General features: G+C 38.2%; 1 protein-coding gene across 3 annotated transcripts in view; it reads right to left on the reverse strand.

The window, feature by feature from the left end:
• ZNF536 (zinc finger protein 536) overlaps window positions 1–13645 on the reverse strand; it is a 328547-nt gene that overhangs the window by 168207 nt on the left and 146695 nt on the right. For all 3 annotated transcript variants that reach the window (XM_087729574.1, XM_087729576.1, XM_087729575.1), the window contains exon 5: window positions 6412–7974. In XM_087729574.1, coding sequence (XP_087585700.1) covers window positions 6412–7974 — 1563 coding nt within the window. The remainder of the gene's footprint in view (window positions 1–6411; window positions 7975–13645) is intronic.

Below are 13645 nucleotides of genomic sequence, written 5' to 3' on the forward strand. Positions count from 1 at the left end.
TTCTCTAAAATAAGTGTGGTCAAAGGGAAATCCTTGACTTTATAGAGCTGTAACTAAATGTATTTTAGTGCTACCTAGAGGCAAACCAGCATTAATGGCACTATCTACCAATCTGAATAATTTTTGAAGAGAACAATCCAACAGCACTCTGTATGTTTTCATAAAAGTGTGCCTATCTTACAGCAACAAAATGTTCCCTAAGAAAAGTTTAATTTTATAATTGCAGGATTAAATCAAAATCTTTAGGGAAGATCAAAACCTTTTATTTTCTTATTAAAGCCTTATTTGTAGCAGTGGTTAAAGAAACTTCAAAGTACCAAAGCCCTTGGGGGGAAAAAGAAACCCAAATTGATATAAAATATAGCTCTCTGTCAAACAATGAACTGGTACTTGGTATTTGCATACTTCTCTTTTTAACAGAATAACAGAATTGGAAGAGACCTTGGAGGTCCTCTAGTCCAACCCCCTTCTCAGGCAGGAGACCCTTTACCAGGGGTGTCAAACTCACGGTGTCATGTTGTCACGTGACTTATTGCAACTTTCCTCCCTTCGCGAAACCAGGGGTGGGCATGGCCAGCATGTGACACATCAGGCCCAGAGGCCACTGCTCCATACCATTTCAGACAAATGGCCATCCAGTCTCTTCTTAAACACCTCTGCTGTTAGAGTGCTCACAACCTCTGGAAGCAAGTCTGGAAGCAATTTATTTTTCCCCCCCCAAAACAAGTGGTTTGCAAGCATTCAGCAAACTTTCCAATTTATGTTTCAGGATGTCTAATAATACTGCTATTTCTGTTTAGCAAAGTTGAATTGAATTGAATCCCCTAATTAAGGCAAGAACACCAGAACACTTATTGAGGAGGATTGGAGGTGCAACTAGATCTGTCCCATGCCAGACAACCTAGCTAACACATTTGTGTGGGTTATTTCATACCCAGAAATGTGTATCCAAAGGGTTTCTAAATGTGAAGGATTCTTGATTTGACAGAGGTTTTCATAAAGCTGTAGATACCAAGTCCTACTGCTTCTAGATGTTTGTATGATATTGGCAGATAATTGGAGATCTTGTTTCCTAACAAGAAAAGGTCAGAGGACACAACTACTCCAATTAGCTGTATTCTCCTCTCTGTGTTTCTGCTAATCACTTAAAGATGTTTTGGAAGAATAGAACAGAACAGAACAGGAAGGGATCTTGAAGGTCTTCTAGTCCAGTCCCATAAGAGATCCTACATCATTTCAGATAAGTGGCTGTCCAGTCTCTTCTTAAAAACCTCCAACAATGAAGCACCCACAATTTCTGAAGGCAAACCATTCCATTGAAATGGTGGAAGTGGTGTGAAGTGGAGAAATGATGTCTATTAAACATCATAATGTGAAGTAGATAGTGGTTCACAGTCTCTCGCCTCTCATATTTTTGCACACAAAGCACACACACACACACACACACACACACCCTACTTTGCTTATCATAAAGTATCTTTCAATTAAGATGCATTCCTTACAGCCAGTTTTGGGTCAATAGAAGCATTATAATGTATGCTAATGTGACTTTCAGGATGGATGGATTTCCTACAGTGCCCTGTCTCTCTCCAACTCAAAATCAACTTTTGTTTTAGGTTCATTTCATGAAATGTAAAACCAAATCAAACAAAACAGAAAGTTATCCCACTGGATTTCACACTAAACTATTCCAAATTTGCTGGATACTTCAACAATTTATGTGAAGCATAACTGAATGAAAGCATAGATTCCTTGGGCCATTAATGACCCTGATGTATGATGTTGAGTTGAAAATAAAGTAAGACACAGGTAAGTGAGTGGGGGGGGGGTGTACAAGTCTGGGTCAACTGCCCTTTTACAATGTAATATATGACTAAACCGTAGTTAGTTTAACAAAAGATACTGGAACCAAACCCATCTTTATGTCAATGAAGACTCAATCATCGAAGCCTAAAGTGTCTAAAGATTGAAACATGTCAACTGGACCAAACTTTTTAAATCTGAGATGTTTCGTTGCATCCCCTTTGGCCTGGATGATTGAGTTTTTGTTGACATGTTGCAACCCATTTTGAGGAGAAACCACTGAAGTTGGTGTAGCAAGCGTTGGTACATGCCAACCATTCTCTGACTCTCTGCCTAACTAATTTTGCTCTGACTGATGAAGTTGTTTGGAGGAGCAACTTATTATTGTTCTGAATTTTCTGCTGATGCCCACGGAACCAGCAAATACATGATATGATCATAGTCTCCCAAAATGTACAGACAGAACTTGAATGCTGAAAGCAGGGAAACAATTGACTATTATGTAAACTAGTAACCATTGTTATCTGAGTTAGGAGTCAAGAGATGTGATTGAGGGATGAGCCTATTTCTCTATATAGAGTATGAATAAAGATAGTATTCTAACTGATTGTTCCATCATTGCATTCACATGAATTGAATCATATATACTTAAAACTCATAGGGCCAATGAAGATTACATATAATTGGGGGAACAAGGTGAAATGAATGGGAGACATTCCCCCAGTTGTTATCCCAATTTAAATAAATAAATGCCCCTATTCTATAAAATGAGTTTCATAATCTGGATTTGCACTATCAGAAACATTTTAATTCACCAACTAGAAATGAGCAAAAACATTACATAGACATTATTTAATAAGACCTCTATTTTATAACCTGAGATTCCAAATAATTGTGTGCCCCATCCCAAAGTGTTGGATATGAGCACCAAACTAAAAATTGTTATCAACTTGTATTTATAATATCACCAAAAGAGAAATCATTAATTAGATTAACTATATTTAATTTGAACTAAATTTAGAAGTGAATTGAATTAAAGCAATTTAATTAATTTAATTTTTTGTCCAAAATCTTCCCTCTACTCTTTTTATTTATTTTTTTCAACCCAACAGTATGTCAGAAATAAATTAAGTAAAGGAACTATCTGTCCATCTGTCCATCCATTAGCAGAGTAACCTACAGAAACATAACAAAACCAGACCAGATTTGGTGTGGAGAGCGATGTTGCTCAAGAGAAAGATTGAAAGAAAGAAAGACTGAGTAAAAAGGAAAAAAAAATCCAGGAAACATTTTCTCCAACACTTCCCTATTGGAAAAAAACAAACAGTTGGGTAAGGGCTCATAATGTTGCCTTCTGCTCTATTCTAAGTCTCCTTTGCTCTTCCTTCCTGGTCACATGACTGTGAATAGAACTGCTTTTAACAGGCTGGAAAAAAATGGCAGAAGACATTAAGTCTATTTTCAAATCTCTACAATATATACCTTTTCCATCTAACAAGTGTTCAAGCCAACTAATATTTCTTCACAAGTTGGTTGTGAAAAGATAGTTGATCTTTATTATGGGTAAAAAAAAACCTTTTCACTTTGAATGTTCTGAGTTTCCACAGGGTAGGAACCTGTGGTTCCCATGTTTCTTAGCAGCAGATACAAAGCAAGAAAAACATATGATGAATACCCATCATTGATCAACTGAACTGTGAAGTAATATTGAGTTTTGTCTGTACTCTATTTGAAGACAATGGGATCTAGGTTAGTCATAAAGAGAGGCAATAAGGATCGCATTAGCATCCCATTGGCCAAGAAGCTGATTGAATTGGGCTGAAAAGAATGCGGACGAAAATATTTGCTTAGTTTAGTGATATTTAATATTAGTATTCTATTAGCAGCTTCCAAGCGATTGGCTTCTTCAAACCTTCTAAACTCAACTCAAGCAACAGTAATTTTCTCTTCTGCCTGACACCCCCTGACCCAGGTTGGTTTACACTTAAATGATACCTTAGCTGCAAATCTAATAACATGTTTTGAATGAATACCCATTGAAGGTTCATCCCTTATTACTGTTGTTTACAGGTGCCCTTAAAGGAAGCATGCATTTGGAGCACTAAACATCACAAAACACCAGCCAGCAAATATTTTTTGGTTTCTCTCAGGAAATCCCATCAATCTGCTTCTCTGTGATCAGACCAAACAATAATCCTCTCCAGGGAGCAGCTGAGAAATATAGAGAGGAGGAGGAAGAGGAGGGAAAAGGATATTATACTTCAATGGAAGCTAAGATTAAACTTTGCCCTGAAATTAGCAACTCGGAAAGTTCCTATTTTAGTTTCTTTGGGCAGCCTCCTTTTTTTAGAACGATGAGGCGGAATAGCTATTAAAAGGAGAGAAAGTGGGGCTTTTAATTTGCATAACATTAACAGCTGTCAATATTTTTCAAACTGTCAGAAATCCCACAGTGGGCATTTTTCTCCTACCCTCACCCCCATTAAAAAAACAAAGAATTTGGAAAATATTCTTTGCTCTGCATAGTTATGGATTCTGGGTTTAGAATGGCAAATATGATCGGTTCCGAGTTCCCAGAATACAACACATTATTGGTCCATGCAATGTGTAGCTTCAGCTAATTCTTGAAACTATATATACATCTATGACCTGATGCCTTAAATGTCAAGAATCCAGAAGCTCATTTTTTCTCTCTCTCTCCTTTTAAATCAAAAATAATACTCGTGGGTGAATTTGAACACATCCTTCAGATGGCTTGCCAGATATATAGCAAAGGACTAGTTCTGGTGCCTCATTTGATCTATTTATTCTTCTAAGTGGAAAATAAAGAATCAGAGAAGGGGAAACCAATTTGAAATCTCTCCTGCATTTATTCAATTCTAATTCCGTTGTTTTTTGTTTTTTTTAGTTTCCACCATGGAGGCTTCTCCCTTAATGGAATAACTTCCAATTTAGGAACTCAATGGGGTCACATTTTTGGAACAAACACCATGACATATTTTTGAGTTATGCAGTCTGAAGGGTGTGGATTTGTGAATCGCAAACTTGAGAGGAATGGCATAAGTTGCCTCTCCAACAACCCATAGTATTTGTAAGCTGCTTACTCTTGTTTTACTCATTGAGGCTCATTAGATGAACTTAAGACTGTGTGCTTTGGTTTTGTTAAGACTTTCTTCTTGGTGCTGTGCTATCAGGATTTATTTTGGATCTGACAAAATGAAGCATTTCAGTGCATGCGCAGCTGGTCTTCAAGGCATTCCCTTCATGATAGAAGGAGCAGTATCCATTTAGCAAAACTATGAATGCATTTATATGCTCCCCACCCATCTCCAAACTGGAGCTGGGACATCAGATTTTCACTTCCTTTTGGGTAACAATCACCATTAACTAGGTGGAATGTTGACTCATGCTTTGTGCAGTTCTTCCTATTCTTGAAAAGTGTAAAATAGATATTAAAAGATGGATTAATGGAATCCTGGGAGCTCCATGTTTGTGTCATTTTGCATCAGAAGGGGTTCCAGGAGGTCTATGAGCCTATTTCTTTGCTGATGGGTTATAAGGTGATCAAAGGGGGGGGGCTTTTAATTAAAATAAGTAATGAATAAAAAGGTATTAAATTTATCTATGGATATTGGAGTCCCCAAGTGGTGGCTCTTAACCACGACAACTTCCAAATCTGCCCACAATCAAAATCCCTCATGCCAAAACTACATGGTGTGTGTGTGTGTGTGTGTGTGTGTGTGTGTGTGACACATTGAACTTCTTCACCCTGGCTAGACAATTTGTCAACCCCATATACTCAGATAATCTCGAAAAAAATATCCTGCCATTTGGTGACTCCAAAAATCATACCTCACTGCAAAATAGTAACTATATAAATATACTCAAGAATAATAATGATTTGGGGGTTGTTTTTTACAATGTAATATATGTGTCTATCATATCCATTATATCATTTGATGATCACACTATTTCCAGTAAAAAAAAAAACCTGAAATGGTAAGTGGTTTAATTTTTGAAAATAATGAAAGATTCCTGCCTGATGAGGACTTTCAAAATTTCCCTATAAAAATATAAATACATATTGGAATAGCTGACCGGATATATTTTTTTTAGTGTTATACCCTTATGTAACATAAAGAAATTTGAGGGGGTGGGGGGAGAAAGCACATTTGGCTAAGGCTTAACAAAGTGTCCAGTTTCTTTTCCTCAATTCAGATGCTGAAAAGTTTGCAAGTTACCACATCAGTTTTAAAAAAAACAACAACCAAATCATAATGCTAAAACATTGGAGCAGCAAACGTCCCAATCACGTATTATAAATACAATCCTTTTGTATAACTGCTAATCTAATGTAAAAGTACATGAATGTAATTTTTTTTTTAATGGCCTGGACCAGATTAGAAGGCCACGCTCTTCCATAGAAGCACCATTTATAGTCAATAGAGGTCCATACTCTAGAACAAAGAAGATGTTTATCCCATCGTTTTTTTGACATTTCCGAAAGCCAAATTTTCTAACAAATATAACTAGACTTACTTAGTCATTTTGTAAGGGTGGGTGGTTTTTTTTTCTGAAATGGTCTGAAAGAAGGATTCTAAAACTTACCACACAAGTCAGGCCTCTTGATATATCCACTACTTCCTGTGCTACTACTCAGTCCATTAAAGGCTGCTAAGCCATCAGAGCTGTAGGCTCTTAGCACCGACAGCATGTTTACTTGCTTCTCCAGGACTTGTGGGGTTGACGTTGGTTCGGGCTTCATGACTACTTGTGCGGCTTCGTGGGGGGAAAGCAGATTCAAAGTGTGCCATTGCTTTTCAGAAGACGGCAAAGGAGAAACGAGTCCTTGTGAGTTTTTGGAGGCCACGGAGCTTGGCAGGCTGTCTCCTCTGTCACTGCTCTCTTTGCTTGGATTGGGCAAGGGTTGGTTCATAAGGTCAGATTCGGGCTCAAGGTCATCCTCATCGATCGTTTCTTCCTTGGAAGACTCCATATCTTCAGAGGATGCAATGTCGGACAGGTCATCAGTAGCATTTTTACTGATGGGGTCAGAGAGCATCATGGGTGGGTCATCTTCAGACTGGGTCTTCAGGTCCATGTCCGCAGTGGTGCAAGAATTGTGTGCTCCGCCGATGCCGGAGTACACGCCAAATTGTTTATAGAAGTCAGCGGCAAAATTATAAAAAGTGGAGTCCACGTGACCAGGCCACGAGGAATTCTTTTGATCTCCAGGGGACTCCTTGGATCCCTGGCTCATTCTTTCAGAAGGATCCACTTGAGCTACCAGATTTGAAACGGCTGAATCTTTATTGGACTGTAAAGAAGTCGGCAGGAGGTTGGCCTTATTTGTTGAAGCCACGGCCTCTCTAGGTTGGTCTTTGCCATTTCTAATCGATCCTAAAACACCATCTTTGCGCTTCGCTTTGCCTAAATGATTGGCTTGAAGATGAAGGGCCATTAGTTCCATAGAAGACGTTGTGAAGGAGCAAAACAAGCAGCCGTGCCAAGCAATATTGTCTTGAACGGTAATGGATGAACCTGGGAGACTCCCGGCATCTGGCCTGACAGAGAGATCAAGAGGCTCATATTGCGATTTTTCTGTTTTTCTCTGTTTGACGGGCACCTTTTCCTCACTACTCTCTGAGCCCAAAAGTTTTGCGGAAAGGCAACTGGAGAGGACTTTGTCTTTCTTTTCTTTTTCTTTCTTTAAGGAACTGAGGACGAAGCTGTCCATAAACGCTTGAAGAGACCCTTGGAAGTTCACTCCGTTTCCAACCATACTATGATATGCTCGGCCTAGGTCAGAAAAGCGGGTCCCTTTGGAAGGCGTGTCCTTCATATTGTCGGAGGAAACCTCGGAGGAGATACCAACCGAATGACCTGTGTGGTCTCCCGGGGAAAGCATTCCTGGGGACCACTGTTGAGACCCCATCCCACTTCGGAAATCTATGCCAGGAAGACCCTTGAATGCTCCTCTCAGTACTTCAGGTCTAACAAACATGGATCCTTTACTTGATGTTTCTTCTTTGTGCTCTTGACTTTGAGACTGTCCGGAGAGCGATCCAGCACCATTCTGCCGCTCCCGGTGGTGTCGTTCCAGGTGGTATTTCAATGACGCAGATTGGGTACCAGCATAATCACAGTGGGGGCATTTGTAAGGTTTCTCACCTGCAATGATCAAAAGGCAAATTTACTGGAGGGAAAAAAATTGAAACAAAACACAAGATTCCTATACTTCTACAACAATAATGGCCACCACGAATCTCCCACACACAACAAGGTATTTTCTTCCTTAATATTAAATTAAAATTTTAAGGGTGTTTTTTTCTTCCTCCTTTTAAACAGCTTTCTACAAGCTTGACACACTATAAGCACACAATCAACCATCTCTTCTTTAACCTAATATGCTAAAGCTGCTGTAGAATTAGAAGCTATGATTATGAAAATGAAGCAACACCATTCCACACCATGATCATTAAAAGTACAAGCAGAGGACAGTGGGTGGGAGAAGAGAGAGAGAGAAAGAGAGAGCGAGAAACAGAAAGTATATAACAAATGGATGACTACAATGTTTTTCTGTATACAATAGCACTAAAATTTGTTTAAATTATACACATGGAAACCATTTTTAAACCTAAAAATTTTATGGCACTGTTACGCAAGACTGAAATGAATGATTTAAGTCTTGCTCTGCAGTAAATCATGGATATAATTAGCAAATGGCATTCTGCACAAGTAATTTATCATTATTTGGAGGGCACCATTCCAGAAGGATTCAAGGATCTGCAGACCTGCTGCATTGTTTCCAAATAAAGAACTATAAATATGGTTTCTATAAAATATTAATACAATTTTAGTGCATTGCAACTGCATCGGGCTAAGAACATATAGTTAAGATAAAAGGTAGTCGATAAAAATTAAAGAGAAAAAGAGTAATAAAAAGGTACAAAATAGATTCTGTTGCCCTGAAATTAATATTCTCTACTGTTGTTGTTGTTTTTCAGTGCTTTAAATTTTCACTAATGGTTCCTCTATTGTATAGTGGATAAAATCTGTAATTTACCTATAATAAGACCTCTTTCCAAAAGTAAGAATTGTCTTAAGCTGCATTCTAAAATACATACAATATTTCTTTGGTTTTATATTTTATTTTAGTGCAAAGCCCATATGGTTCTTTAATTTTGATTTCAAAGAAATGTAGGTGTCCTCCAGCACATATGTGAAATATTTACAGGCATTCACACATCCCCCCCCTAAAAGAAAAGCTTGGTTAAAAAAAAACAGGAATGTAAATACTGTATATACATAGGAGTGTTGCTTGAGCAGCTATCAAAAGATTCTTTAAAGACCTGGCTGCTGGACTCGTCACTAAAAGAGACAGCAGTCTGATAGTTTTAGAAGCTTCTTTTAATGGTGTTCTTTCAATAACAACAATTATTTTTCTGAGCAATTGAAATAACAAGGACATTTCTTTCTTCGGACAAGCCATCTGTGAACTGTGTATCCTAACGTTGTTTCTTCGTTTTCTGCTTCTCTCCTCTGTCCCCCATGTCAAGAAAAATAAATAAATAAATGCATAGATAACATAACTAAGCTACATTATTGAGTTGTTACTGTCCTTATGTAGCACTGATGATGTTACCTAGTTAGGGTAATGAAACGTCGGCAAGAAAACAAGCAAGGTCAGAGAGTACCAAGGACTCTGCCTGCATTGAGTTGTATATTACACACACACACACACACACACACAGAGAGAGAGAGAGAGAGAGAGAGAGAGAGAGAGAGAGAGAGAGAGAGAGAGAGAGAGGGAGAGAGAGTATCTGACTTAGTTACAGCTTCATAGTGCTTTACAGTCTTCTCTAAGCAATTTACAAAGTCAGCATATTGTCCCCAACAATCATTTTACCAACCTCTGTAGGATGGAAAGCTGAGTCACCTTTGAGCCAGTCAGGATTGAACTCCTGGCAGTGGGATGCAGAGCTAGCATGCACTACTTCATTCTAACCACTACACTACTATGGCTCTTTATTCTTATGCAAATATGTTCATCTCCTTCAATTATGGCCTTCAAGAAAGTTGGACTGGCAGCTCCTAGAATTTCTAGGTAGCAAAGAGATTTTCAGCAGAAATCAGGGAGTTATCATCCCAACCACATGGGTATTTAGTAGGTGCTATGTTGGAAACTGACACAGTTCAAATGTAGATCTCTTAAAACACAAACATCAAGACATTCTAAGTAGTTTCAAGAAAGAATGGTGACAATCTGGAGGAAGAGGTTCAACACTTGAACCTCTCCAGAGCTTCACAATTTACTTGTGAAGAAACTAAAAGACCTCTGACATTTTATTTTGTGTCAAATCCCACCCATGTTTGCTCATTTAACACTGCCATTTTTAATGATTCATTCTTTTGTGACTCGATTATTTCTTTCTGTTATTTCACTGTACTGCTTTTCCAAGTTCTATTCACCGAAGTATACGCCAATGGCCAACAGTTAGTCCATCCAGACAAAACGTCCTTCTGAATTTTGTTCTAGTTCTAGCTTGAAGGCATACAAGGCACTTAGCAAAATGTGAGCTATACGAAAAAATTTAATTGAATAAAATTTGAATTAAATGCATATTATTCTGCCTGCAAATGCAAAACCATCTCCAGTCAAAATGTGCATTAATGTGGAACAGGGATAGAAAATATTTTTGAAAGCAGAATTAACATGAGCCAAAAATAGATACAGATTTCCTGGTAAGGATTTTATATCCAAAATATTCCACACATATAAAAGTACTATCTTCCCATGACTGTCTTAAAAGGTGAATGTATTGTATGGTTTGTAAAGAAGTGCAGAGCCCAAACTTTAAAAGACAGTTGAACTGGGCAATTATAGGAATTACATTTCAAGAATGTTTGGAGGACTCATTCCAGGAGTGGGTTTCAACCGGTTCGCGGCGGTCCCTTCGAACCGGTTGGTCGGCGAACCTGGAAGTAAGTAACTTCCGGGAATGGCAACTGGCCCACCTACCCGCCCGCGCTCCTTACCCGGTTTTGATGAGTTCTGCGCTTCCACGCATGCGCAGGACGCATACAGCACCTGCGCGATCCTCCAGGAGCAGCTGGAGCATTGCACAGACACTAGTACGCATGCGTGCACCGCGCACGTGCACGAGGACGCCGCCAGCCCCATTCCAACCGAACCGGTTGGAATGGGGGGAGAAACCTACCCCTGACTCATTCTAATCCATAGAAGACTGCCTTACGCTGAATGAGGCCATTTTATCATGTATCTCAGATCTGTCTATGTTTTAGTAAACAACCTAATGTTTTGGACTGCAAATCCCATAATCCTTTATCATCCACCATGCTGCTCTAGGCTGCTGGGAGTTGATCAAAATAGGGAAAAGATGCCACATTACCCACATTAACTGTCCAGTTTTAATTAGAGGTCTTCTCCAACTCTGTCTAGAAAGTGATATCCTAAGCAGTGTTTTTCAACCTTGGCGACTTTAAGTCCTGTGGACTTCAACTCCACAGCACAGCTGGCTGGGGGATTCTGGGAGTTGAAGTCCACAGGACTTAAAGTCGCCAAGGTTGAGAAACACTGTCCTAAGGCTTTCAGGACTATCCTCAAGAATTAAAATTACTAATATATCACTGAATAATGAAATGAACAAGTAAACGTCCCTTGGTAGATTCTAATACACAGACTGAACACTCTGTGTGTGTGTTTTAAAAGCCATTCAATCAATTAATAAGATATTGATAATCTATTTCATCAATGGCAAGAGAAGGTATTTCAGAAAAGAACTGCAGCATGCTTTAATTACTTCATTATTCTGCCTGTTCCTACTCAGTAATTTCTTTTATCATTCTAATCACTCACTTCACACTTTTGAAACCAAATGGAATATCAAAGGTTCTGTGGGATTATTTTTGGATCGTGCACATGTTCCCCACATAGCTCATCTGTTTGTCAGAAATACCAATTGCATTTTGACTCTTTTTACTCCCTTGCTACCCATGAAATATGCAAACCAAAAACAAAGGGGAGGAAAAAAAGATATAGCATTCTTATTTCTATTACATTCTGTTCTGTTGCACAACTAGCTGGATAATATTTAAACCTTCCTCATCATCTTTCTTTTCTTCTTTTTTTTTCTCGTGCAAAGCCACATAATTGAATTTAAATCCTATCCTGAATATGTATTTAGTCTCTCTCTATATATTTTACATAGTTAATATTAGAAGAAATAAATATGGATGCTCCTTCGCTCTGAAGCTCCAGTACATTAATATAAACTGTACAGCCATTTTCCCTAAAGCATATATATGTATATATGTTGCAAACCTGAAGAATTTTTACACAGCTGCTTATTGCTAAATAGTGTCTTGTCCAGAAGGGGACAATCTGTGTCTCTAATTGCTGTCAGTGAAGCTGAGATTCATTATGTGACTTTCCCATTAAAATGTGAGCATTAATTTGTATAATGAAATATCACCCACTGCAGCGTTCATTAGCCCCACTGTATACACCACATTGTTAGCTACCTAGAAACTGTAGTTAATTCCACTAATGGATATTTCCCTACTTAGTGTTTGGTAGGAAAATATATACTGTTAACCTTACCTTTTAAACTTTTTAAGATTATTTAAATTCAATCAATTATTATTTTCGATGAAAGTTTGGGATGTCATTAAATCGAGGGAAGGTGAGTGGTATAAATATTAAGGATGAAGTTATCTAGAGAAACAGATAAGAAATGGGGTGGGGGGAAGTCTTTTTAGCACAATTTTGAATATATATTTTTTTAAGTCAGTGACAAAAGGGTTTCTGCTCCTGGTGCATGAGGCCATTTTCTTCAATTATGTTTCTAATCCATCTTGCCTCTGTAAATATGGTTAGTAGATATTTTCAGGAGATGGCATGAGTTGAGTTTATTTCTGTCAACGTCATACTGAGTATTCCTTAGACACATGACAACTATCTGTAGCAATTTTAAGAAGAGGCTGTAATTTCCGATTAGGAAGAATCCTGTCGATCTGTTTTCAACTCATAGATCATAATCTGAACGCAGGCGAATCACACCAAGTGTAAAACAACTACTTTGGGGAAGGAAGGAAGAAAAGTGTGTGAGAGAAAAAAGACAGAAAAAGAATAGGAAAAAGTGTCTTTGTTTTGGAAGCAGATTTAAGAAGCCTATTAAGAGAGCTACCATTGCCTCGTCTTGAGTGACATTGACATGTCACAATATTATTGTATGTGGACTGCTGGGGACACAACGGCAGACTGAAGAGGAGCTGAGGAACATTGTGGAACAAGAAGTAGTGAACGGATCAGCACCTCACAAATTCTTCACACAGAGGCTTCCCATAAGAGGACCATAAAACAGATGTCTCCAAGGGTTTTTTGCAGCTTTGGGGCTCAAGGGAAAATCAACTTTCAAGCCTTCATATGAACAAACAAAGAAACAAAAAGTGGCCTTTTAATTACAATGAAAGATTATGAGGAAAAAGTATTTATTTAGCCTGTCCGGCTCTCTGTCTATCATCTGTCTGTCTATTATCTGTCTGTCTGTCTGTTTATGTATATATGTATGTGTGTGTGTATTCTAGCTATCTTCTATCTATCTATCTATCTATCTATCTATCTATCTATCTATCTATCTATCTATCTATCTCTATGTATCTCTCTCTCTCTCTCTATGTAACTATCATCTATCTATCTATCTATCTATCTATCTATCTATCTATCTATCTATCTCTGTCTGTCTGTCTATCTATCTAGCTAGCTAGCTATCTAGCTATCTAGCTATCTAGCTATATATCACTCTCTCTCTATCATCTA

The sequence above is a fragment of the Thamnophis sirtalis genome, unplaced genomic scaffold, assembly GCF_051295495.1.
Source record: "Thamnophis sirtalis isolate CommonGarterSnake01/CBP01778 unplaced genomic scaffold, rThaSir2_p1.2 scaffold_14, whole genome shotgun sequence".
In the NCBI taxonomy this organism is placed as follows: Eukaryota; Metazoa; Chordata; class Lepidosauria; order Squamata; family Natricidae; genus Thamnophis; species Thamnophis sirtalis.